Source organism: Trematomus bernacchii, unplaced genomic scaffold (genome assembly GCF_902827165.1).
Source record: "Trematomus bernacchii unplaced genomic scaffold, fTreBer1.1, whole genome shotgun sequence".
Classification (NCBI taxonomy): Eukaryota; Metazoa; Chordata; class Actinopteri; order Perciformes; family Nototheniidae; genus Trematomus; species Trematomus bernacchii.
The window spans coordinates 8,080,965-8,106,845 of NW_022987973.1; the positions used below are offsets into that span (position 1 = coordinate 8,080,965).

General features: G+C 43.1%; 1 protein-coding gene across 7 annotated transcripts in view; it reads left to right on the forward strand.

The window, feature by feature from the left end:
* The window catches only part of zfhx3 (zinc finger homeobox 3), a 133,590-nt gene that overhangs the window by 30,357 nt on the left and 77,352 nt on the right, over positions 1 to 25,881 (forward strand). For 6 of the 7 annotated variants that reach the window (XM_034116021.1, XM_034116014.1, XM_034116017.1 and 3 more), the window contains exons 2-4: positions 15,389 to 17,899; positions 18,040 to 18,619; positions 21,439 to 21,935. In XM_034116021.1, the coding sequence (XP_033971912.1) occupies positions 15,425 to 17,899; positions 18,040 to 18,619; positions 21,439 to 21,935 (3,552 nt within the window). In that variant the 5' untranslated portion in view covers positions 15,389 to 15,424. Of the gene's footprint in view, positions 1 to 15,388; positions 17,900 to 18,039; positions 18,620 to 21,438; positions 21,936 to 25,881 lie in introns of those variants that run through there. The other variant, XM_034116020.1, reaches the window with a different exon arrangement.

Below are 25,881 nucleotides of genomic sequence, written 5' to 3' on the forward strand. Positions count from 1 at the left end.
TATGGATTTATTGTCAAAGCATTTAATGTATTCATTGCTATCGGGATGTTAAGAGCATTCCATGGAATATAACAAAAAGTGTTTCTGAAGTGAATTACCTACCCTACCTTTAATTTGGCCACATTAATAAAAGTCCATCTCTTTCATTTTCTGCCCACTGACAACCTGTGCATAATGTCTGTCATGGTTTATTGCCATAGTGCCGGACTATTCCCAGGGTTTGATTACGGTCTCCCGTGGTCTTTCGGTTTCCCTTCATGACAGTGAAATGTAAGACCTCAGCACTTCAGGAGGCCAGGACAGTCCAAGGAGAGGCCAGGGAACAGGTGGTGACCCTGTGCAGCCTGGGAGTATATTATTGACCAAGGTCCAGCGGCTAGATTGATTACTTTATTGTATTGCCATGAACCTCAGTGGCCAGAGACATCTGGTTGACCCTGACTGCACAGAACATCGCAGTGACCCTCACCTTAGCTAAAGAGTTATGTGGCTTTGACCTGCTCCCTAATGGGGGGGTCTTGACCTGCTCGGCCACTGGCCTGAGTACAGAGTTAAAGTGGGCCTATGCCTCACCCTCCTTGGTGTCAGCCTAGGTAATTTAGAGGCTGGGGGTAGGCCAGGGTCTTGCGGGGGCCACTATGTTTTTGGGCTGACTGTGTCCTTACTTTAGACCTTCCTCTGACCCACTGATGCTCATTGTGTCAGCAGGATGGGCAGAGCCATGGAATATGTTAATTAATCTTTACCAAATTACACCGAAATGGTGTGAAATCAATACATCTCTATTGGATGTCCTCACTTCCACCTAATGGTTTAGATATATGGCTCATGGTGAAGGGGAACAATAGTTTAAAATGCTGAAAAGCTCTTTATTTATTACTAGAAATTTCTAAAAAGTTATAAAGTAGGCCAAATTCTATTTGTGAGTATCTGCATGTAGGTCTTTCACAACACAAGTGGAGCCTCACCATTTCGTGTGTGGTACAGCAGTCTTCTGGGCTGGATGCCACGTTGACTAACCTTGTGCCCTGTATAAACAGGGCGAGACAACAGGCAACACTAGGGAAACAGCCTTTACTCTGGTAAAGGCTGTTTCCCCTACCATCACTTCCTACTTCCACTTAGCTGACAGACAGAATAATATCTGTCAGGCAGGTTTTTCCTGTGCTCTACTTACTTTTTTAGTTGTCAGCTGCAGCTTCTCATAAAAAAAAAACACCATGCACTAAGCAAGCTGGGTAAACAGTTGATTCTGTAATGTCTCCACTTCTACCGTTCTCCCTGTCTTTTCATTTCTTGCCCTAGATTAATTTGTTAATTTCTTCAGTGGAATTTTCGTAACATTTTTATCCAGAAGATGAATGGTTCGAAATAAAGACGCTTAAATGTTTTTAACAATTAATGATACATCCCAGAAAACATGATAAATGGAAGGCATGGCTGTGGAGTTGGTTTGTTTTCTGTTTGAAATAGATACTGTATTCCTTTTCAAAGCAGGATTTGAAGGCCAATTTTCTTTACAGTACTGTATCTCCTCTTGACTGAGCTCGGTGTATAGGAAACCCTCTTTTTGCATTGTTTCTGTTACACTGTCCAACATTTCACGTTTGGTGCTGTCTCGTGTCATTCTAACCTGTTAAAAAATCATGCTGCCTCGTAACTTAATAATTATTGTGTAGTTTAAGTTATACGATTGTACGTGTTGGAAAAGCCTGTTTGTGTGACTCATAAAGAAGGTAGAGGGCTGGCAGAAAGAGACAAGAGGTAGTATGTTTTATGGGTCTTCCCTACATACCTGCCCAAAGAGGGGAATGCATGGCCACACCCATGCAACTGCAGGCGTTGAAGCTAATTACCGATAATCATATGGTGATGGGCAAGACAAACAGATGTCCTTGCAAAATAACCCCCTCTCTGTACACCTCATCACACACCATCCGCTTCATTTCTTTATACAATTTTTTTTTTAACCAAGCGATTAAAGCATGCTATCAACACTAAGAAGCTTTCATTCAGCATTACAGCATTTTTGATGCTTCTGCATAAAGTGCATCGCACTCCATCACCCTCCCTCCTCTTACTCTGTCCCAATTAACACTCAGCCCCCATTACATTGATTGGGAGAAGTGTAGTATTGGCTAGGTGGGCCATGAACACATTGATCACATTGACCCACCGTGTGAACCATGAGAAAATGTTGAGCTGCAGATTTCTTACTCCCAACAGTGGTTTTAAGAAAATTGCCAGTGGACATGAAGCTGTTGTATCCTCTGTGTACTATTAGTTTAAGTGTGTATGTATATAAGTATACCTATTCTCATTGGGTGTGGCTGTGGTGTGTTTTGACAGGTTTTTGTACATGAGCTTTTATGTGGTTTTAATGACCTAATAGACACACGCCACACCTACACTATATTGTTTGGGGGCCCTCCCTATAGAAGGGTTCCCCCCCCCCCCCCCACATCTAATCCTTCTGTACCCCTTGCACGCACACACCACCACAAACACATGCACTCCCTTATAGCCAGTCAAAGGGCAAACCGCTGCCCCACCTCCTGAAGGTGCACCTGGCATCTGCAAGTCCACTCCAATTACATCTCCCCAATTACAGGTTATGAACCAATTAGTCACCCTCTCGTTTTACCCTGCCCCTATCACACTCCCACCACACAGCTTAAAATTTGGGGGCATCTGTTAGAGATGGGGCAGAGGGTCCTGTCATTGACAATATGAGGGAGGTAGCATTTGCTGCTCAGTGTATCTGGAGGGAGATTATATACTGTTGTTCTATTTATTTTTCTTTAAAGAGATAATGCATGACATGTACATACCTCATCCAGAACAGCTGTCTGGAAGCAGTTGCCTTAGCAAACTCCAACATGCACATACATTGTAAGAAATGCATACAGGGGATCATTTTAGCTGTCAAGTTGTAATTTGTAGTGGCACTCAACTTGAACTTTCAGGGTGAGCCAGTTGGCCCTGCTCTAATTCTCACCTCCTTGTTACCATGACTTTTTTCTGTGTGTATGTGAAAGGAGCTGCAGAAACATGGATAAACAAGTTTGCTCATGCTCACATGAATGAGTGGGTATTATTCTATTGTTGTCTTTGTTTTTTTAACTATCTTCGGTATGCAGTTAGTTTGAGTATAAGTGTTTAGCTGTGTATTTGCGTGTCTTCCCAGCCTTATGGCTTCATTCCAGTTCTAGTTGGCATGTGTAAAGACTTTTAGCAATGCCCAGGATACTGGCATAGCGGCCTGAGTGGAAACTCACTGCTCCATAGTGAGAAGTCATTCACAATATGGCTCTATATCTGGCTGCTTGTAAGTCTAAAAATAATACATATTAACTTAAACATGGGTGCCTGTGTGTTAATACTGACTCAGTTTGGTGCCGAGCAATGGGCTCGCTGCTGTGTGTAAAATAGTGCCTCGTTGAATGGGGGGGTTGAATGGATCTTTAAGATTCAAAGTGCTTTGTCTGTGATCTCCCAGCTTTCTATATCCTTTAGTATTCTGATAGCACTCTTCCCAGAACTAGATCTTGTTTATCTTGTTTGCTGGCATGCTCTTTCAATGTCAAAACAATGACATCATTAATTAAATGTGTATTAAATGTGCAGTTCTGGAAGACCACAAGGCAGTGCGTAATCCTCTGCCACTAAGTGAAGTTTATTTTATTATGAAAAACACATATAATAAATGTTAAATGGGAATATTCTTCAAATGTGTTTTACCAATATTTCTATGTGGCCACATGTTTTCTGCTCCTTTCTTAATATCTCCTGTGATCACCCAGGTCTCCTGCCTCCTAAATCCTAAAGTATGATGTAGTGCACAGAGGCTAGGTAAATAATGTAGTCAATGTTATCCAAATCCAAACTAAATCTTTACGTATACAAGCATCCAGCAGATGTCAGTTGTAGGGTCTCATCCTATTCCCACATTTAGAATCAAGTCTGCTGTTACTTTACTCGACTCTGCCAAAGATAACCTTAAATCCATGAATGGATTTTTCTGTATTCTGTACAGTACACATAGCAGTGTTTATGCCCTTGACACGTGCTCCCTCTAACAGACTGAATCAATGAATGTTATGTGTCATAAGAGTAATGCTGTGGTCCTCCACACATGGTTGCCTTTTCCCTGCAAGAGGCGTCTGTCATTGGCTTGAGCCCCTGATCCTGAAACTAATTACACAGAAATGTAAATTACAGTAGGGTTGAGTTCTTCTTTCACTGTCCCCCATCTCGATTTACCTATTCCTCTTTTCTGTATCTTTCTCTCTTGTACTTAACCCTTCGCGCCACCCAGTTCTCCATTGTGACTTCCACATCAGAAGAGCGAGACATCTTACCATGCCCTTATGTGAAAGCCCATGACCAAATCCTAAGAAGGTGATAATTCTTAATTCCCACCCTTTAGCTCCCAGTGTCCCTTTTGACTCGGTTTTTCATGGAGTTTTTATTTTTGAGAGCTATGTCTTCCTGCCTTTGTGTCTTGTGTATCTGTGTGAGGACTCATCACATACACTTAAAGCTCAGTGAGAATATATGTAATATTCACGTTTAAAGCTCAGGGGTAGACTGGTGGAGAGGTAGATTTCTTTTTTCGCTTTGACTGGTTTATTATGCTTACATATGCACATAAAAGTCAATTCCAACCTTCACATGCATTATGATGTGTGCCTGTCCTCTGAGGAATGTGTGGGTTCTCTTGCTGTGTTTGACCTTTAGACCCCTGACTCACGTGACTGAAATTCCACTCACACATACACCTACATATATACCACATACAGTATGCTCACACAACAAACATGCACTCAGCTACTTTTATCTTCTTGCTCAGAAATAGAACCTGCGCCACTTAAAACCTGTAATAATACCCACAAGCCCCCACAGCTCACAGATAAGAAAGCCTAAAGATAAATGGCAGCAAATAACACCCTTTTAATTCTGGACTGTTCTTAGGCAGTTGATCCCATGAATCCATGTAATGTGGGTGCTCCAGTGTTTCCCTAGCAGGCCTCGGTTGTGTTACGCTGTGCTCAGCACGCTGCCCAGCTGGTGCCCAGATGTGGCAGCCATGTCATGCGGAGCTGGGAGGCAGAAGATAAGAGGCCGATTTGGTAGGCCCGCTCCTTGGTCTCGGGTCTGTTCCGCAGCGGTTCAACTAGATGTTGCGGTCGGTGCGAACTGAACTTTGACAGCCCATGTCATGCTTAATGCCTCACTTCCCAAATACAGCTCAGTTGGGTTGATTTATATCTACCAGGTGCTACAGTGTGCAAGTAGCTCTGGGATGAGAGGAGGCATGTGGCCATTTCATTAAGGCAGATGAACAAGGGCTGCAGTGTGTGTGTGGAGATGAGGGCCAGGAGGCTGGTCTTTCTCAAATATAGCTCCACAGCACTGTAGCTGTCACAACACTCAGGCCAGGCCAGGAGAGAAGAAGAGAAGAGGAACTTATAAACACACTGTGCATTTCCTAAAATATCACACTAGTTTTTGCTTCCCCCTACCTCTCCCATTTGTCTAACCAGAGGGATAGGATTTTTAAATGTATTTTCAGCACATGGGCATTTGCTCGCCCAGATCAAAGTGCTTGGACGCTTGTAGACACCACCGTGCCAATTTTTGGTGCAAGCAATGAGCTGCCAACAGTCATGTTCTGTGGACCATTCTTGCCACCCAAGCCTCATCTCTCTCTGTGCCACAGACACACCTTCAAGCTATACAACTCTAGGGTAACCTTTATCTAAACGGAACTCCTTTCTTTGTTTTCAATTGCATTTAAGACTGGGTTTATTCTGTTTCCGTTGTGTAGTTTGATGGCTGCAGCTTCCCCTCATGTTAGACAGGTCTCCCTGGAGGTCTGTGTCTCAGAACAGAACTCAGATTTAGTGCGTATGAACGCTTGTGATTACTGCTGCATGAGGAACTGATGTCTTTTAGTAAAATTGTACCGCTTTATTCCCTGCCAAACTATCGCGTCTTTTCCTCACACAAAGGTCTCAGAACACCATGGTCGGCTCTGTCAGTGCTCAACATAGCTACGAAAAGAAGCTGTTTGATGTTTCTTACACACTTCAGAGTCAAGTGCTGAGGTGTCTTTCAGCATTGCCCTCCAGGCCACCTTGTTATACACCTAACAAGTTGTTTTCTTTTTGTTTTTCCTCACTCTTCCTCTGTTGACAGTTCCTCATCACTGCTCTACTCAGAAGTGCACATCACCTTCCAAGGTTTGCCTTTGAATCCGTCCTTGTAAACTGTAGGGCAAGCTCTGCTTTCCTTTTAAGATGACGATTGCATCACGATCTGATTTACGAGTGCTCTGTTTATAAACTGCCAGTGTAAAGATTAGGCATCCCATTGGCATGTAAACCGGCGCTCAGTGTGCTGTCGTCTTGAAGACACATGATTGTTCCTTTTTATATCTCAATGAAATACTCTAAGATGTTTTCGCAGTATGCTGTTGAATTTAAAATGCAATTTGGCAAGTTACATTTCCTTTGTTGGGAAAGAGAGTAATCTATATGGGATACATGTATTCTACCTGTTTCCCTCCTGTAGCTTCCCAATGAAGAATCATTCCATCAAACCTCACAGTAGAAGTACTCATGCTGTAACAACGTTTACATGTGAGCACTGTCTGGAGATAAATGCCCCTGTGGTACAGGAATAGCTGTGCATAAGGAGTCAGAGGTGTTCATTAAGGAAGGAATCCTTTTTGAATTCATTATAGGCTTGCTATCAGACTCTTTTCTCATTCTTAAATATAACAGCCTTTGAATTGTGCTTTGCGTGTATTTTGACATCCAGTATCCCAACATTTGTTGTTCACTTCCTCTTTAAACACCGCACACATTATTCTTTTAACTTTATTAACCCTCATAATTCAGTCGAGGAAAGGGGCAATAGAAAACTCTTCTCCCCTGAGGTTTATTGTTTAAAACGGGTGCAGTTCTTTCCCAGGATAAAGGCTTCAGCTAAGCGGAGTGGAATTTGGGCCAGGCCTCATAAAAAAAGTATTTGTGTACCAGAAAGATTTTCGCTTTCCTTTCTAAATCTTTGTCATTAATGACTTTAACAAATGTGAAGTGGGGAGTGAATGGTTTGGCTGTGCAGGGTCTTCAAAGGAACCCTCTACTTGTTTATCCAGGATATCCTACTCTAGAATTAGAGGCCAGGTCACGATTGGCTTTCATGCCTTTTTTTCTGCAAAGAAATCATTTCCACAGAACGGTTTCACCGGGACACCCTCTAATCCCTGGTGTGTGCGTGTGTGCAGTTCAATGCCAATATTCTTGTGTGTGCACATAACCCACCACACATACATAGTATATGTATGCGAATGCACCACTCCTCAGTATAAAATAGATAGTAAGTTTCCATTTTCTACACATAACACAGCATGACTTTCCACATCTCCGCTCTCACCCTAGACAGGTTTCACCCACATTACTCAGGTTTCCTGGTCATTTGGTCTTTTAAAAGGGATCTTATCACCCAACTCAGGTTTAGACACTTAACCGAACACTGTACCTAACCATCAGGCTTCTGGCACTGCCTCACTGCTTCACTGCTAAGTCTCTGTGTGACTTAGCTCATCTCATCATACCACTGCATGCACCTCAAAGGGTGTCCCTGTAACTTCACAAATATAATAGAGATGCTGTTTTTTGTTTGCTGTATAGCCTAGGATGCTGGAGACTTTAAAAAAACACCGTTATCTCAAATGCTGGCGTCTTCTCAAACTCCCTTAATTAAGCGTTTTTGCTAAAGGAGTGTGTCCCTTTAAGACTGCTCTGTGGTGGATATTTGTCTAATTCCAGGTGCTAGTGAACCCTGTGTTTTACCAGGTGCAGGACTGGGTCATTACTAAGGTATTTGTTTTCCAGATTACACAGAATGGCCCAGGATTATAGACATGTTATCCATGTCCCCTATCTGTCTGTCAGGGCATGATCCCTGCGTGGAGCCAGGATCCTGCACCAGTGTGTGTACTTCTGTTTGCAGTCATGCCTGCTGGAGATCGCTTAGACCACAGCCCAAAGCTACCGTGCTGCTCCGAGGGGCCAGTTCACCTTCTCCCGTCTCTCTGTCAACAGGGGCTTGGTATGCTGATCAGTGTCAGCTACCCTTAATGGAAGTCGAAGTAATGGTAATGACATCTCCCTGTTCGCCCAAATCGCTGCAATTCCTCAGGGTTTGGCTGGCAGGGTAAGCCAGGAGAGCTGAGTGGTGATTGGTTTGTTGGGTATGTGTGTGTGTGTTTGTAGTTAGGGTTGGGAGGGGGGGGACACATTTAGCCACATCCCATTGGTTGCTGGACAGCTGATGGTCTCTTCTAAACATTTACATAAAGCCCCACAATTGTGATAATAAACCGTTTTATCATTGGGCTCCCAATCAATAAGGCAGCTTTTTAAGGTTTAATATTTCAATGGTATTGATCATTTTAACAACTGTGTTTGTGGTTAGCTCGCCTTAACAGCAACGCTGCGGTAATGTGTGTATCTGTGCCTGTTTGTATATATGTGTGTATGGCACCATGCAATTCTATCATTTAGGCAATCTTTTATCTAAAATGATATAAATGGGTTTCCTAGCTACAAAAATATACTGATTCTATATTTCACATTTTGCTCAGCTTTGCAGTCTACTGTACATAGTGTTCTGTTCTTTACTTTCACAACAACAACATTCCCAAATAAGTTGTGTTCATTGGTTCACTTCACCCCCCTCTACCACCCTCATCCTGTTACTATAGGACAAATGTAATAGAGTGAGTGCAAACAGAAACTCCTAAAGCACTGTAGTTGGCAGATTTCACTTCCATCCTCTCTTGAGAGAACGTCTGCTTCCCGCAGATATAAATAGGGGCAGATTTGATAATTAGTAGAAATAAAGGTCCTGAAGCTCAAATACTTTGATCAGCACATTTTCCCCTTCTCCCTGACCTTTTATTGGACATGTGTCCAAGCTCTCTGTTACTCTCTAACTATATCTCAATCACAGTTTTTCTATCCCCCTATTATCCTTCTTTTTTTGTTTTCATTCGGAGAACACTACAAAAACATGGTCATACATACTTTGTTCTACATTTGTGTTATACATACTGAGTTATACATACTTTATATCTACATAATATACCTTTATGTGATTTCAAAATGTTTTACATTTAGAAATCTTCCCAAGAATCATAATCAGTGTGTTCTGATTGATTATTGCCACACAGACCAGCAGGGCACAAAGTATCAAGTGTTCTCTCAGCCTTTCTGCATTCCTCACTATGGGAAAGTCAGCGCTGAATGCTAAAGGATGTTAGGATCCATGTCAGACTGTTGCAAATCATTCAATGTCCATGTCTGCTGGTCTAAAATTGATAAAAAATGGTGGATGTGTGTCTAAATAATCTGATAAGAATTTGCAAGTTGCGGTTTAAAGTTATTTCTCTCACTCTCTCTCCTTCACGATCTATCTCTGTCTCTTTCTGTCTCTGCCTGTCTTGCATTTTAGAGACACCACATATGTGCTCTGCACTTAGTTGCCTGGAGGCGAATACTAGCTTGAGCCCGATTGCCCCTCTCTGATTATACATCATACCTTAATTTTAAGGATAATTAATGCTCTTACAAATTGCAAAGCTTTCGAAACAAACCACAAGGGACGTAACAGGAAAATAATACAGTCAAGTCTTTCAGTGTGGTTGGTAAATGAAGACAGATAGCGTGTGGCTGCCAAAATAAGAAGATACTTTTGTTGTAATTAAAATAGCCCCTGCGTTGTTTTGTTCTTAAAGAACTGGTTGTCATTTTCTTTTTAGTTTCACTCTTCAAAGTTTCACTGCAACTCGGGTAATGTGTTTTCTCTACAAAACAGTAATAAAAACTGTCTCTAGCAGCATGCATATTTAAATAGAATGTATATTGTCTGCTCTCTCTTTATCTCATCCCCTGTTCTGAGGTTTGAGTGAAATGATATAAGCTTTCTCACATTTGTACTGCTCGTATACCAGAGAAGCCCACCCCCCATGCTGTTTGCTAATTGGCAGGAGACTGGGAGCTTCCTGCTGTGTGTTCGCGGCTTCCCATTGCTTCGCCACCCCACCAGGTCTTACACCAGCTCTCTGCAGAACCCAGTAATTAACCCACAGCTAATTAACTACTTCTAATTACACCAGCACGCTGTTTCTATCACACCCTCCAAAACTGAGAAAACACTCTGGTGCTATGTGTAAATCCCCATGTAGAGTGTTTTGAAAGTTAGCTGAGCTCCAATCGCATCATTGAATCAGACTGCCCTATGCATGAGAACCATACAGTTCTGATGATTTCACTGCTGCGCTGTCTTAAATCACTTTTTCTTCCGTTCTGCAATATTAAATGGATTAGCAGAATTTGATGGTGTTGCGTAAAGGGTAAAATAATTTTCAAGGTTCTATTTCAAGTCTATTAACAAAGGAGGCAATTGATATTACAAAAAAATCAATTTTGCCATTTCTGACCTGTATAACTAGTACAAAATGGTTAGTAAAATTGAGTGCTGTGCAACTAAGAACATTGCCTCCTGGTTATTTGAGTTGCTCCTATTGTAATCAGTAATGATTATTTTAGCTGTATATTGTTTTCAACACTAGTTTAGGGCATAAAGTACACAAAGAAGACCACAATAATAAAGTCGGAGAGTTGCAGTCTTGTCTCTATAGAAACTAATGCTGGCTGTAAACATGGCAAAAGCTGCATGCCTCAGTTCTGCTATCTCTGAGAACTACTCCCAGACAAGCCAGAGACCGGCCCCCTCTACTCACACACACTCATGTAAACACACAGTACCGTTCTTCCCCGCCTCAGACTCAACACAGCCACGGCTATTTCTGTTCCACAGACTGATAGCTCCTACTGAAGATCATTGATTTTACGGGAAGCCCTGTTTACAGGCTGAGTGCCATCGACCTGAGGTGACTTTTTGCCTCCTGCAGTTGGAGCAATACAGGAGCAGCCTTATGTCTGCATTAGCACAATAGCAGACAGAATATTTACAGCACATCATAAACAACAATGCTGCACATGCTTAATTGTCTGATTTACAGTGTTGGGGAACAAAGAGAACAAGAACTCTACCTAATATAATTAGAATAATTTATTGTGGTTGACAAATATTTTTGGCTCTCAACTATAAAAACATGTGACCTTGTGATAGCACTGAAATATGATATGTGTTTTTGACTTTCAGACAATGTGAACTAGTGCATTATTTGAAGAAAAGCATGAATACAAAATGTGTTTGAATGACATTAAGGGAATTTATTTATCTTGATTCAGCACAGTCAATTATCTTGCGACAGCAGGCTGCCAGTTTAGTAGCACAGTTGCACTTTTTCAGATATAGCATACGTATTCCTTAGCTGAGTTTCAGGTTATTGTATTAGATGTTGGCTTGAAGGCCACAGTTAATGTATATTAGAGACTAGAGCAGGTTGAATAGAGAGTAATGTAAAAAAGGTGGAAAGAGACACTTGCAGTGCAATGTTAGAGATGTCAATTCCCTCACAGCAAGATCACAGTTTAAAACCAGAATGTATTAAGCCATGTCAGGCATTAAAATGGGCTTATGTTTAAAAGTGCAATGCATGAACGCATTTATTGGTGATTAATTGGAATAAACCTAGGAGATAAACCCAGGCCTCACTCTGCCTGAGGACTACAATGGTTCTCCCATCAATGAGCATGTCCCTAGTGCAACATCAAAGGCCTTCCCCTGCTTTATCAATAAGAACCCTTCCTTCCCACATCTTCCTGTAACTTGCTTAGCGTTCACGCCATTGATTTTCCAATAAGCGCCCCTTACCCTGCGGTGGCTGGCCAGGCTCTGTGATGGCTCAGAGACTAGACACAGACAGGCAACATCACTGAGGGACAATTGAAAATCAGATCTGGTGTATTGTTAGGGGTCTCTAGGCTGATTAAAAAACAGTGTTATTCTATTTTAAAGAGGTGTTCCCTTACTGCTGACGTGTATTCAAATAGGAGTAAGGGTCGGCGCTGTATCACCCCCACAGCTAAGCAGTATTCACAGCTAGGGCCGAGTCAGAGATAATTCCCTCAGGAAAGCCTGGAGAGTAGGGTCCTCTGGAGGGAAGGCCAGGCCTCCAGGCAGGTGATCAGGCATGCTTATAATCAGATGGTTCCTTAGCCTTTAATTCTTCCCCAGTTGGCTGGTAGATCCCAGCTAATGAAAGGACCCATAACTTATAACTTATCTCATTTTCTATCTCTACAAAATGACATCCAGACCCACTCTTTGACAGTGTTCATTAGGACTCAGGCCTTTTCACAAGGTTTAACCTTATATGCTTTGTTAGGGTGGGAGGAGATGCAATATGACATTTTATTGTTTAGTTAGAGGGGAGAGAAAGAGAGAGCAGGGGGACCCTGGCATAAAGCCTTTGAAGGCAGGTGGCAGCAAGAGTGTGTGTGCATTGGCGTGCTCTCCCTCAGATCAGCTCAGGAATTTAGCCTTTTCTTCCCTCTGATTATCTCTTATTGTCAGTTAAGGCTTGTTTTGGCTGCATACAGCCGGCCTATTGTCAACCCAGTAGGCCCACATTCAGAATTATGATACAACACATGGGCCATGGCAGGGTGACTTGTTTTGCGCAACTAGCATTAGTGCCAGTATTCCAAGGTGTTGACAACTTTTCTCCATATCACAGTACATATCCATACATAATTCCACTCTGCAGTAGTCACCTTTAGCAGGCTGCTCCATCATTTTGATTTGTGGTTATTAACACAGTCAGCACACAGAGACACTGGCCTCCTCCACTTCCCCTCTCCTTCGACCGCGTCTCTTTGTCTGTCTCCCCGACTTGTTTAGTGCCTCCCAGAGATTAAAGCTTTTCCTGCTTTAAACAGGTGTCACTGAGCCAGGCAGACCTCCGAGAGACAAACAGCGTTATATCTGTTGGCCCATCTGCGACTCCCCGACTCCAGACAATCCCATTGCTCATCAGTAACCACTGCAGGTTATTGAATTACACCATCTTGATTTTAAAGGGCAATCCTGTTTTCTGTAAGCAGTGGACACACCAAGCTGGCTCAAAGCTCCAGCACTGATCAAGAGTCATCGTGTTGTCTTGTCTACTGCTAATTGCTTCAGGTATCTTACAGGAGTAATATGAATGGATGGGTGTATACACTTACTACTGTACACTGTGACTTTTTTCTCAGACTTAAGTAAAAATAATCAAAAAATAAGACTTTTGAATCAACAATCTTAACTAGCAGTTGTGCTTATTGCACAGTGTTCCCAGGCCTGCTTGAGAAAGGCAATGGAATCCGGAGGAGGAGCTGATGGAATAGATTACAGGAACAAAGTGTGAAACACTTCATGCTCAGACAGGACACATGGACATTTTTCCCCGTGAGGCAGTCCTTTTTAGACATGTCATATATTCTTCTTGTTTTCATTTCATTTTACAGTATATCCATAGGCTTTTAGTTGAAGAATCACTGTCTGTTTGACATGTGGCATATCTTTATTTCATGCATTACTCTCGCTGCCCTCAGTCCATTTGTGTGAAATGGCTGTTGAGCACATTGCCTCTTATTAATGGAGCAGATAATAAATACAGACCAGTGACGCTAGTATCCCCTCACTCAATATGACAGCCATCTCTAAATCATGTCTGGCTGTATAAAGCAATCTTGTTAATAAGCCAGCCAGTCTAATATCTTTCATTTTATATGCAAAGCAAGGCAGGGGTCATCAGGGTCATCTCAGTGTTGTGTCAACAAAACAATTGGGTGGACCATACTGACAGAAATGTCTGCCCCTGGGTATTTATGACAATAACATCTACATCATCTTTGCAGTCATGATGTAAATGCATTGCTTTATCATTAAAGTAATTATTTCTTTATTATTTCTTTATACGTTTTTTTTCTATTGTTAATGAGGTAGTCCAAAGACAATAGCAAACCTTTGAAATAGACGTCCATTATTTGTGTAGTTTGAGTGCATATAGACTACAGAGCTCTCAGGTACTATATGTTGTGTGGGAGACAAGCTTCATCAGACATTCAAGAAGTAGCAGACAGACATTATCAATCTATCCTCTCTCTCAGTGGTTAATATGTTAGGGTGTGGGGGTAGACTCCATTCTGATCACAGCTGAAATTTGCATCCCTAAGTAAATAAGTAAATAAATCAAATGCAAGCAGGGAATGTGCTAATCAAGCGGGACATGGCAGTGAGCTTGGTGCCGGGAAACTTTGCTCATGTAATATTCAGTACTGCTGGGTTAAAGGGCAGCCCAGAGTTATTGGTTTCAGCCCGATTGCCCCCTTTAATCAATGTTGGCTGCATCCCTTTAATAAAATTATTAGCTCAGCAGTATCTTGCGCTATCATTTTATCTCTTCTGTGCTCTAAATTGCAGCCTGTGTTGGGCCTCTCAGATGCTCGGGGCATGGCCAGCTCCCGTAAGCTCAGCTCCCATTTATTATTTTAGAGGCGAAGGGTGGCTGGAGTGTTTGAAACCAGGCTGAGCGTAGAGGTTATTGGATGCAAGATCTAAACACAGCTGCTATGAAGTCCCAACCCAGCTTATGTATTTTTGGCTCATAGAAAAACTGCCTTTTACTGCTCTTGTTAAAGATCATACACATCTATATCAGTAGTGCACATGTATTATATCCTTCTTTATATATATACATAACTTGAAGATGGAGTGATAATGGTGATACTGTGAAGAATCTCTTTTTTTAGATGCAGTTTTCCCTTTTTCTTCCAGTTATGTAAATGTGCAATGTGCTGATGGGTGGCTTCTCAGTGTCTAATTATCTCACAGGGAATCTATTTGATCCATTAAGTTAGCCTGTTTCTCCTTTTTTCTGACTGCAAGTTAATTAAAAACGGATGTAGGATTTGCAGAATATACGATTAGGGGTGTTGTTTGGAAGGTGAAGATAAAAGATGGTACCTTCCTGATATGGCAGGAAGATGAATCATGGACGGCTTATTAGTGCTTGTCTCAGGTATTGTGTTTAAGTACCTAATCTAGCGTAATGAGCAAGATGTCATTTTTCCAATTATATCTCAGACTTTTGTCTCTCACCCTATGCACTATACATTTGATTTTCTTCTTTTAAAGTTCCTATTCATAGCATCTTAAATGTTTTCTTTAACCAATCTTTTCTTAATAGGCATAGTTATATTTGAGAAAATATAGACATCTTTGTTTGCAAAGGCATTGTAAATTATGAGTTGTAGCATGATCAACCATGAGTTGTTTGTGCCTATGTTTTTGTGTCTATTTTTAAATCTAACATCTCAATTTCAACAATAACCCCTTATCTCACAATTTTGTGTCTCTACAGGCCTGGATGCGATGAACGCCTCATGTAGGCATCAGCATGGACAGCTGTGAGTCTCCTGTGGTTTCTGGGACAGACGATGGGCTCGGCTCCTCCCAGCAGCAGCAACCACCACAGCCCTGGAACGATCACTCTAGCTCACAGGTCCCTTGCACCAACCAGGCCCCTTCCCTGGACCCCTTGTCCCTCTCTGCTCCGTACCCCTCTCAACCCAAAAACTCCAGTGCATCTCATGACGGAGTGAGAGAACCACTGTCCCAGCAGCAGCAGCCAAAACAGATATCACCCGAGGCCCACCGTGATAGCTCTGCCACAGGCCAGCTGCATCCCATAAGAGAGGGTCTTGAAGAAGAAGAGCAAGAGGGAATAAGCTGTGGAGAAGAGGAAGAATCTGAGGACTTAGATGAAATGGAGATTGACAGCTGTTTCCCAAGTCTTCAACCCTTTCCTGGGGTGCCAATGGCTCCTGGGGGAGGGGGCATGCCCACTCTTTTGCGACATCAGCCCACACGACAGCAGGGAGCACCTGAGAGTGGGAGTGACGAAGGAGAGGAGGAAGAAGAAGAGGAAAGTAGTGATGTGGAGAACCTTGCTGGTGAGATAGTGTACCAGCCAGATGGCTCCGCCTACATCGTAGAGAGCATCAGTCAGTTGATCCAAAGTGGTGGGGGCATGGGCAGCCTGCTTCCCACAAACTCTCTCACCAGTGTGGGAACACCGGGGGATCCTGCTGGGACTTCATCCTCGGTCTACCCTCACATCATCAACACGTTCCACATAGCCTCGTCCTTCAGGAAGTGGTTTGGCAATTCAGACCAAGGTTTCCCCAATACCTCAACCATGGCAGGCCTCAGCCCTGTCCTGCACAGTTACCGTGTCTTTGATGTGCGGCACAAAAGCAACAAGGATTACCTGAACAGCGATGGGTCTGCCAAGAAGTCCTGTGTATCCAAAGATGTTCCCAACAACGTGGATTTCTCCAAATTTGATGGGCTAGCCCTATATGGCAAGGGTAAGCCCATTCTCATGTGTTTTCTCTGCAAGCTGTCCTTTGGCTATGCCCGTTCCTTTGCCACTCATGCCGTCCATGATCACCGCATGACACTGTGTGAGGACGAACGGCAGCTGCTAGGGGACAAGCAAGCATCTGCCATCATCCAGGGCATTGGGAAGGACAAAGAGCCCCTCATCAGTTTCCTGGAACCAAAAACAAAGAGCACTTCTCTGCCACCTAACCTGCTCCCTAATAACTCTGGCCAGAGCTTCTATGGCACTTTTAGTGGTGTCCATTTGGAGCCTGGAAGCAGCAGCAGAGGCAGCGAGAGCCTCCTCAACAAAGACTCTGACTCTGGTCTCAACCACCAACAGCAGCAGCAACAAAACCCACTAAGCTCAGTCCTCTCTCTTGGAGGGCTGAGCATTCCCAAAGCATCAACTCTTACCTCGTCCTCAGGCTCTGCCAAAGACTCCAGTGCCCTGCTCAAACAGGGAGGGAGAACAGAGGAGCCTGCTGGGAAAGAGTTGGCATGCAAGGGAGAGGATGGGGACACCAAGGGAAATGAAAACAAGGCACACTTATCGAGCCAGATTGGGTGCTCGGAAGAAGAAGAACTGTTATTAGGGGAGGAGGAAGATGAGTTGGAGGCAGAAAGCACTGCAGTGGCCTGTGGTGGTAACAGTAGCAGCGGCAAGGGTGAAGCGGGGGAACAAGCTGTCTCAAACCAAAGCATTTCCAAATCTCCTTTATTAATGCCTAGTAGCGCTCTCCAGCCTTCTGCCTGCACCTCTGCGGTCAGTTCCACACTAAACAGCAAAGACCCTGCTTCCACTTCCTCCTCTGTCAGGAAAGAGGGTTCAATGGCAGACGGTGGAGGGAGGACCTCTGAGCTCCCTCTGAGCTTTAACTGTCAGGGACCCACTGTTCCCATGACAATGTCGGCAGCTGCTGTCAGAAGGAGCGAGGACGACACTGCTGGCACTTCCTCCTCACCTCTGTCCTCCAATGCTGCTGCTGATGAAAGTGCCAATCGTGATAGTGCCATAGCTCCAGAACCAAATGATTGCTCAGCAGAGGGAGAGGAAGAAAATGGAGCCCTTCTGCACCATCACCACATGCTCCATCATCATCATCACCTCCACCCATCATCTCAAGGCCTCGCGCACCTCTTCCCAGGAGGCTCCTGTGACATAACAGGGATGGGCGAGTGTTCCCAGAACCATGGGCCTGGTGGCAGTGGCAGTGGGGTAGAATGCCCTAAATGTGACACCGTTCTGGGTTCTTCACGCTCCTTGGGTGGACACATGACCATGATGCATTCACGCAACTCATGCAAGACACTGAAGTGTCCGAAATGCAACTGGCATTACAAATACCAGCAGACATTGGAGGCACACATGAAAGAGAAACACCCAGACTCTGGAGGAACCTGTTCGTACTGCACAAGTGGTCAGAGCCACCCTCGTCTGGCTCGTGGAGAAAGCTATACCTGTGGATACAAGCCCTTCCGGTGTGAGGTATGTACCAAAGAAATGGGTTGCCATTTTTTTTTTTGGTGAGCCATTCAAATGTATGTCAAATGGGAACCGATGGTTAATGTAGCATATGTTTACTTTATTGCAGTTCAAATATATATATATGGTCTTATATTTTCTAGGTGTGTAACTACTCGACCACCACAAAGGGCAACCTAAGCATCCACATGCAGTCGGACAAGCACCTGAACAACATGCAGACACTAGCGAATGGAGGCACCATTGGAACTGGACAGGAGCAGGTATTTGGACATACCCCAGGAGGAGTGGTTGCAGTCCCCTCAGTGACCCAGTCCAGTAGCCATCACCCTCCACACCACCATCCAACACAGTCCTCCACGCATATGGCTGGACCGTGTGGGGCCCCCTCCCCGACCAAGCCGAAGAGCAAACCCACTTGGCGGTGTGAGGTATGTGACTACGAGACCAATGTGGCACGGAACCTGCGTATCCACATGACCAGCGAGAAGCACATGCACAACATGATGCTACTCCAGCAGAATGTTACTCAAATGCAGCATGGACGACTTGGCTTGGGAGCAATGCCTTCACCATCTGAAGCTGAGCTCTACCAATATTACCTGGCCCAGAACATGAGCCTTCCACCAGGCCTCAAGATAGACCCAGCTGGAGCTGAGGCCCAGTTCCTGATGGGGAGCTTTCACCTTGATCCCAACATGGCTGCCCTGGCCCCTGCACTTGGTGAGTGCCACTTTGCCTTACTTGCTCTCAGAAATGACCATAGTAACCACAAAGTCCCCAGGAATTATTACTTTTAGCATAAATTAGTTTCAGTTTAACTTAATCTTGGAGAACACACATTTTTTTTATTTAAATCACTTTTCAATGTGCTAACATACAAAATTAGGAAGATGGAAAATTGCATATTGCCCCTCTCTTTTGTTTCTTTCTTATGCCCTAAGGTATACCTGCCCTAGTACATTTAACATTATTCTCTCATTTTAAAAGCAGAGTGTCTCTGAAATATAAAGTAGGAGTGGTGAAAGAAAGATAATCCATTTGAGACAAGTTTATAGCTGGGGGCTTACCCTAGACCCTGTCCATATTTCCTTACTGATGGTGTTCATGATCATTTTCATTACGACAGTAGGCCTATATGCTCAATGCCTTTATCCTACATCAATAGTTAAACATTCTAGTGCCAAATACCAGTCAATTATTTCATCTACAAATGTACTTGCTGTACATTTATCTATAATATAAAGAGATACTTTGTTTTTGTTTTTAACAAGACATCTAAGTAATACTTTTTAAATGGGATTTTGAAAGAATTTTGAAGTTCATGTTGTGATACCTGCTCACAAAAGGTGAGTTATAGTGTCGCAACTCTATTTTTTGTTCTCCATGTCCTATATCTCAGGCAGCTGCCCTCAGCTTTTTCATGTCATTATTCGCTAACTGCTGCTGAACTTTACTACTGGAGTTCTACATTTTTTCAAAATATGTAATTGGTGCTATAAATTGTATCTTGGTCAAAGAAGGGAGGTTAGAGGGCTCAGCATGGGTAATTCACAAGCATAGCAGAGCGTTTGGCAGGCCAGTTACAACCCAAAAGTTTGTACAAACTTGTCTCCAACTGTCGCCAGTTCAAAGACAAACACGTATTGATTGCTGGGACTAATTCTTTTGAGCTTTTCTGCCATCTGGTTCATTTTCCTGTGAGGTGAGTTGTAATAAGCATGTTACAAGGGAGGCAATGATGACACAGTCTGGGCCCATAAACTACAGTGGTGTTATCCTCTGTCACACTTTAAGGAACTCATAAAGCCATCATACACAAACAGTTTGATGTTAACTCTACAGTATGATACATAAGGCTTAGTAAATCTCTTGGAGAATCTGCCATAACAAGGAGATCCCAGACCAGGCAGCTAAAGCAAGAGGTTCTCTTTCATGCTCTCACTGTGGATTTTTGACTTTTGAGTGCATTGCCGAAAAGATAGATAACAAATGTTAACCTCACATGATCTCACCCTCATCCTCGTTCCCGAGACTCAGCTACTGTAGTGAAAGGAAGATATGAGATGGAGGGCAAGAGAGTAAAAAAGAAGGGAGGGGGATGTCATTTTAAGCTATTTTTGCTGGAATTGAATGTCTCACATACACTGTGAAACAGCACAAAGGACAAGTCAGAGTTATGCACTTTAAAACATTATGGTGAGAAAGTAAATAAGCAAGATGGTAATGTGTTTAGATTTTCTTGTAAGATTCATATAGTATTATCAATCATATATATGATGTTTCTGAAAAAACTTGTGTTTAAAATACAAAATATGTGAAAACAAAGCTCCATACCAGGGTCTTCATCTAATGGTCTTCAACCAGGGTTCAGGGAGGAGTATAAGCCAAGTACGGGGTGAATCATTGAATCTAAATAGTAATGCTGCATGAGAGCCAGGTAGAAGGTGCAGGAAAAGATAGTACTGATTTAGCTATTGGATATGTTTGTTTGTAAGATAGAGAGTGTTAGAAGCCATGAATGCAGAGCTGGGTCTGTGAGTAATTTCAGAGGGCTTCTCAAAGGTCTCCCTCTCCTGGCTATAAAAACTCAGGTAATGGAGAAAAGTCCAAGAGAAGGCTGCATACTGCAGCAATAAATAAAAAGGAGCTGCTGGAATTAATTTAGTGTAAAGCTGGGCAGGGTCAAGCCTGTATGCTCAGTCTGGGCAGTTAAAGATTAAAGATCAGCAAGCCAAGGCAAAAACTCTGGCTGCTCTTACCTCATATTTTTAGCATTCATTTTTCAGACAGCCTACCCAGACTGTATAGACATCAGTTCTACGGTTTGTGTCATATGATATGTGCTTGCTGTGTTTCCCCCCCCCCCTCTCCTCATGGTTTAGACTCAGTACCAAGCAGAATTAATCTGTTAGGTGTCCATATTGATTTAGAGGCAATCTGAAGTGAAATAAGCAGAAGAATCCAAGGAGCGAAGTGGATTTTTTTAATACAATTTTTCTGTGAAAAGTGGCAACAGATTTGATTTACAGTAATGTGTGCTTTGGAACTCCTTAGTTCTTCAGTAATGATAAAATAACTTGCTTTTTCTGTGGAGCTCATGGCCTCTGGAGTTGATTTACAGAAGGCCATGAAAGTCCAATAGCCAAAGCAGGGCTATGTGTATGTTCTTTCTCTGGCAGTGTGAGGTCCTCATGGAAAATGTCCCGGCTTTGTTCTTTCTCAGCTCAAAGCAAGGTCCATATACAATTTCATGCACGTGTCGTTTATCCTCCACGTGATTTTATACTGACTGACACAGATAAAGTAAAACTTTGGAAAACCACACTGAGATGTAATTCATTTTGAGAGTGGAATAAACAGACAGAAAACACTTTGCTCAAAAACTCAAATCATTTAATAATGATGTCCTGAAGTGAATTACTGAGAAATAAAGTGATCTTTACAACTGGACTCCAGTTCAGAGTGTTAGCTTTGAATATTTCTAAATGTCTCTTTTCCTCTTTTTTTTGTTTCTTTCTTTGTGTATCCCCACATTTTAGTAGGTGGGGAGATCCCTATGGATGTGCGGCTGGGCAGTGGGCAGTTGGTGTCCGAAGAACTGATGACCCTGGGAGAAAGTCTATCACAAACCAGCGACCCCTCCCTCAAGCTCTTTCAGTGCGCTGTATGCAACCGCTTCACCACTGACAACCTGGATGTGCTTGGCATGCATATGGGAGCTGAACGCAGCCTACCGGAGGAAGAATGGCGTGCTGTGGTGGGCGACTCTCACCAGTGCAAGTTGTGCCACTATACCACTCAGCTCAAGGCCAACTTCCAGCTGCACTGCAAGACAGACAAGCATGTGCAAAAGTACCAGCTTGTGGCCCACATCAAAGAAGGGGGCAAAGGCAACGAATGGCGTCTGAAATGTGTGGCCATAGGCAACCCAGTGCACCTGAAGTGTAACGCCTGCGACTACTACACTAACAGCCTGGAGAAGCTGAGGATGCACACTGTCAACACCCGGCATGAGGCTAGCCTCAAACTCTACAAGGTTAGTAAATCTCCTTTATCAAGTCTACCACTCAACTTCCAGGGTATTACCATTTTCCTATCATTACTGAACATATACCTAACTGGGCGTAAAGAGCATGTTCATAGGTAGAATGTCTCACTATTTGAGGTTTTATAATATGACCAAGAGAAGCAGTATGTTTGTGTCATATTAAGGAATATTTATTATCCGATTAAACTTTGATGAGTCTAACCAAAATGGCAACATGTGTCGGTAATCCTTGATACTCCTCCGCAAGAAACAGTAAATGTTCCAGTGCAGCCCACAGCACTAAACTAGCTGCTCTCCCAAGGCATGAATGATAGCTTTGTTGTGTGCCTCTTGGCTTCCAAGTATTCATATAGAAGCAGGACCACAGTGCTGCTATGAGAAGAACATGGCAAGTGAAGCTGGCTTGGAGGCTTAGGGTGAATCACTAGGAGACGAATAAAGAAGTGTGAGGAGACAGAGGTTTGGTGCTAATACTCCTCGGAGCGGGAAAGGCTGAATCGTTCTCGACAGCCGTATTGATTTTTGCTGGACTTGGAGCTTCACCTTCTCCTCTAATCATTCCATAATAGCCAATGGATGAACACTCTACGAACAAATGGCCATAAATCTAACAGGCCTGATTCCACTTAGGTACCTATCCTGTGAGTCTGCGGCTTTGGCCACTCGGCGCTTAACCCAAACTGGCATAGCTGCACATGCACAGACACATAGCACACAACAAAAAAACATACAAACAGTGACAATATACACTTTCTGCAAGCCTACATAACATACACACCAGCAGAATCTAAAATATAACACTGTAATTGGCATCTTCTAGTGGATGTTGCCTTTATTTATAGTAAGTCCACTTTATTGTCAAGTGTTTGACTCTTAAAAAGTAAACAGGAAGAACTATTTAAACAGTTATATTGCTTGCCATTTTTATGATATCATAGTGTGACAAAAATGCTTGTGAAAGAATGTGCTGCTTGCTTCAAGTAAGATGTTTTTAATCCAATTAAAAAAGGACGGTTTAATGGGACATTTAAACCTCCTGAAAAGGATTTCTATTTGAAAATCATCCAGAATTATTATTGGAAAAGATAGAAAGTGTTTTGTTAAAGGGGAATGGGTGATGTAGGACTCATAGTACAGTGGTTATTCGGCCAGGCGACACAGGAGGTGTTGAGGGGAGTAAATGCTATTTTGCACCAGCACAAGCAAGAGGACCACAGGAACAATTTCAGCTGCAGATGGTATTTATAGATGCATAGAAATGCAAATATGCAACACAATCTGCAAATATGTTGAGTCAGTTGTGAGACAGCAGAAAATCATAGGCAGTTATCCTTCTGTTTTGTTCTAGCCCATGGTCATCCTCTCTTGGCATTAGCTGCTGGACTTACTGGCCCACAAGCCAATGACAGTCTCACATTATAGACCAAAATAGACTGTGGCATTCTCTCTCTCTCTCTCTCTCTCTCTCTCTCTCTCTCTCTCTCGTCTCTCCTCATCGTCTCTCTCTCTCGCTCACTCTCTCTCTCGTCTCTCTCTGTCCTCCTCTCTCTCCTTCTCTCCTCTCTTCGCTCTTCTCTCTCTCTCTCTCTCTCTCTCTCTCTCTCTCTCTACTCTATGGAAAGACTTGTTTTTTTCTCACATGACAGGTTACAGTTTATATTACATTATCCTTGTGCTTTACACTTTGCTGTAAACCTGAAAGGCAAAAGAGATGTTTTTCCCCCCCTCTTTCTCTTTTTTTTAAGAGAGAAGAGACATATGTCATACTGCAACTCAGGCTGCAGGGGATTAAATATGTACAACACATCCAGGCATGATCATATTTTATGACTTAAGCCTCTTAAGATGGCTCCATATTTCTTAAAACCAATTGATCTTCTGAGTAAGAGTGTACGCATTTGTCCAGAAATTACCTGTTATTTCAACCCGAGAACACGAGTAGTCCTCATAAGCTCTCCTCACAACAGACACTGCTCAAAAACAGAGATGTTCTGAATTTGACATGAATCATTAAAATATTTTATGACTTACAAATGTGATTAGCGGACAACAAGTACATGGTTGTGAGGCCTCTTTGGCAGCGCAGGCTCCCCACTTGACAATGTCACAGTCTTCATACTGCATTCGATTTACTGTCCTGGTAGAGATACTGACAGGCAGTAACCCACAGTGGCCCACAATCCCGTAAACCCAACTTGGTATATTATGCATAGACGGAGAAAAAAAAAAATCCCCATTCGTTTATTCTTCCCAAAAGAAATCTGATGCAAATAGGACCATTTCTAACCTTTTTGGGGAGAGAATAAATCATCAAGTCAGCATAAACAGGCTGTATGATGTGGGAGATGCTTGGGACACTTCACCCAAATCAAACTGGTTTGCATTAAACAGGCCCTTTGTGTGCACAGCTCCATATAAATTGGAGCCTGTAATTACTGGAATTAAAAAGGAAGGTTTAAACTGAGGGCTAAACTGGATGGGATAATTTGAGAGTCTGTGGTATGCGGCCCATATTAGGGCTTTCTAAAAATATCACCCCAACTATTGGAATGTTCCAAAAAGACCACAGAAAGTTCCTGCAAGTCATCCTGACCACATTGACCAACACACAGTGGGGGGTGATGCCATCTTCCCCTGTATAGTATACTGTGTTCTCTGTTGAGACATACCCATTCTGAGCGCTGTGTGCTCAGCCAACACACCACTGGTCTTTAAAGTTACATTCTCCTTTTTTCCCCCCATTTGACCATGGGATTTTCAGTGGCATTGATGATGGCATGATGGTTACCCATCTGCTCCTAGAGTGGTCACTCCTAAACACAAACATATGGGTTCTTTCGAAGTATCCAGATAACCCAAACGTTAGTGTACTGTATGTTTATAGAATATGTAGCGTCCCCTGAGACTCTCTCTTCATCTTTTTGTGCAGTTAGCCACGTATAAAATCGTTGAATATTACAGCCTTTATACCACTCCTAGAAGGCCTCAGGGCTTGGCCGTGTGTTAGTGTGGAGGTGAGATGAGTTAAACTAATCCAGCTCCCAGGCCCTGGCCGCTCTGGCCAGACAGATAGGGTGGGGCCTAGCCAGGCCCGGCCACAGGCCTCAGCTTCCAGTCAAGGGTTGGGGGAAAGGGGAGGAGCATAGGGAGTTAGCTGGCTACCTTCCTTGTCTCGGGGGCCGGTGCAATCGGCGGTAATTGAGATTGATTGGATGTTATTTTTCCTCTTGCAAATGTAGTCCATTAGCTTGGCACATGCATAATCAGTTTAGAGCGCAGTTAGCCGAATGTAATCATGTTCCTCGGTGTCTGCTAGCACAAAATCCACTCCAGATGCCGCTTGGCCATGGAAAGAAAGGGAGAAAGTGCCGTCACTATCAGATGGGGAATCTTTAACCAAGAAAGTCCTGACACCCCTCCCTCTCTCCGGGTCCCGCTCTATTGAGCTCACACATAACTATACAAACCTCTAACCTATCTCTCTCTTAGCCATACACACATAGTCATATCCACTATCTGAACCTTTACCATTGAGAACAGGGCTTTTGATCATATTTTCTGTTTTGAATTGCACTAACATAGTGTTAAGTGAAGCCCAGTTGCTGGCCTATTAACTAACACAATACATCTGTATCTTGGAAGGAATTACTGCTCTTATTTTACCCTTCAGCGCAATCCAAAAGAATCGGTGAACACTGAGGAAAGAAAATGTCTAAACTCTACAGAGAGCAAATAATCACAATGAAACATAAAAGAGGATGAGAGTTAGTCATGTAAATTAAAGGATTAGTGGTTACATGAAAAGGCATTAAGGTGGCTCACTGATGATCCTACTCAGCAGAAACACTGGCTCTTTCAGAATCAGGAATGCAATCTGTGTTGACCTCTCCCCATTAATGATCTTGACTGCCAGGAATGACTCCAATTGTTTGCC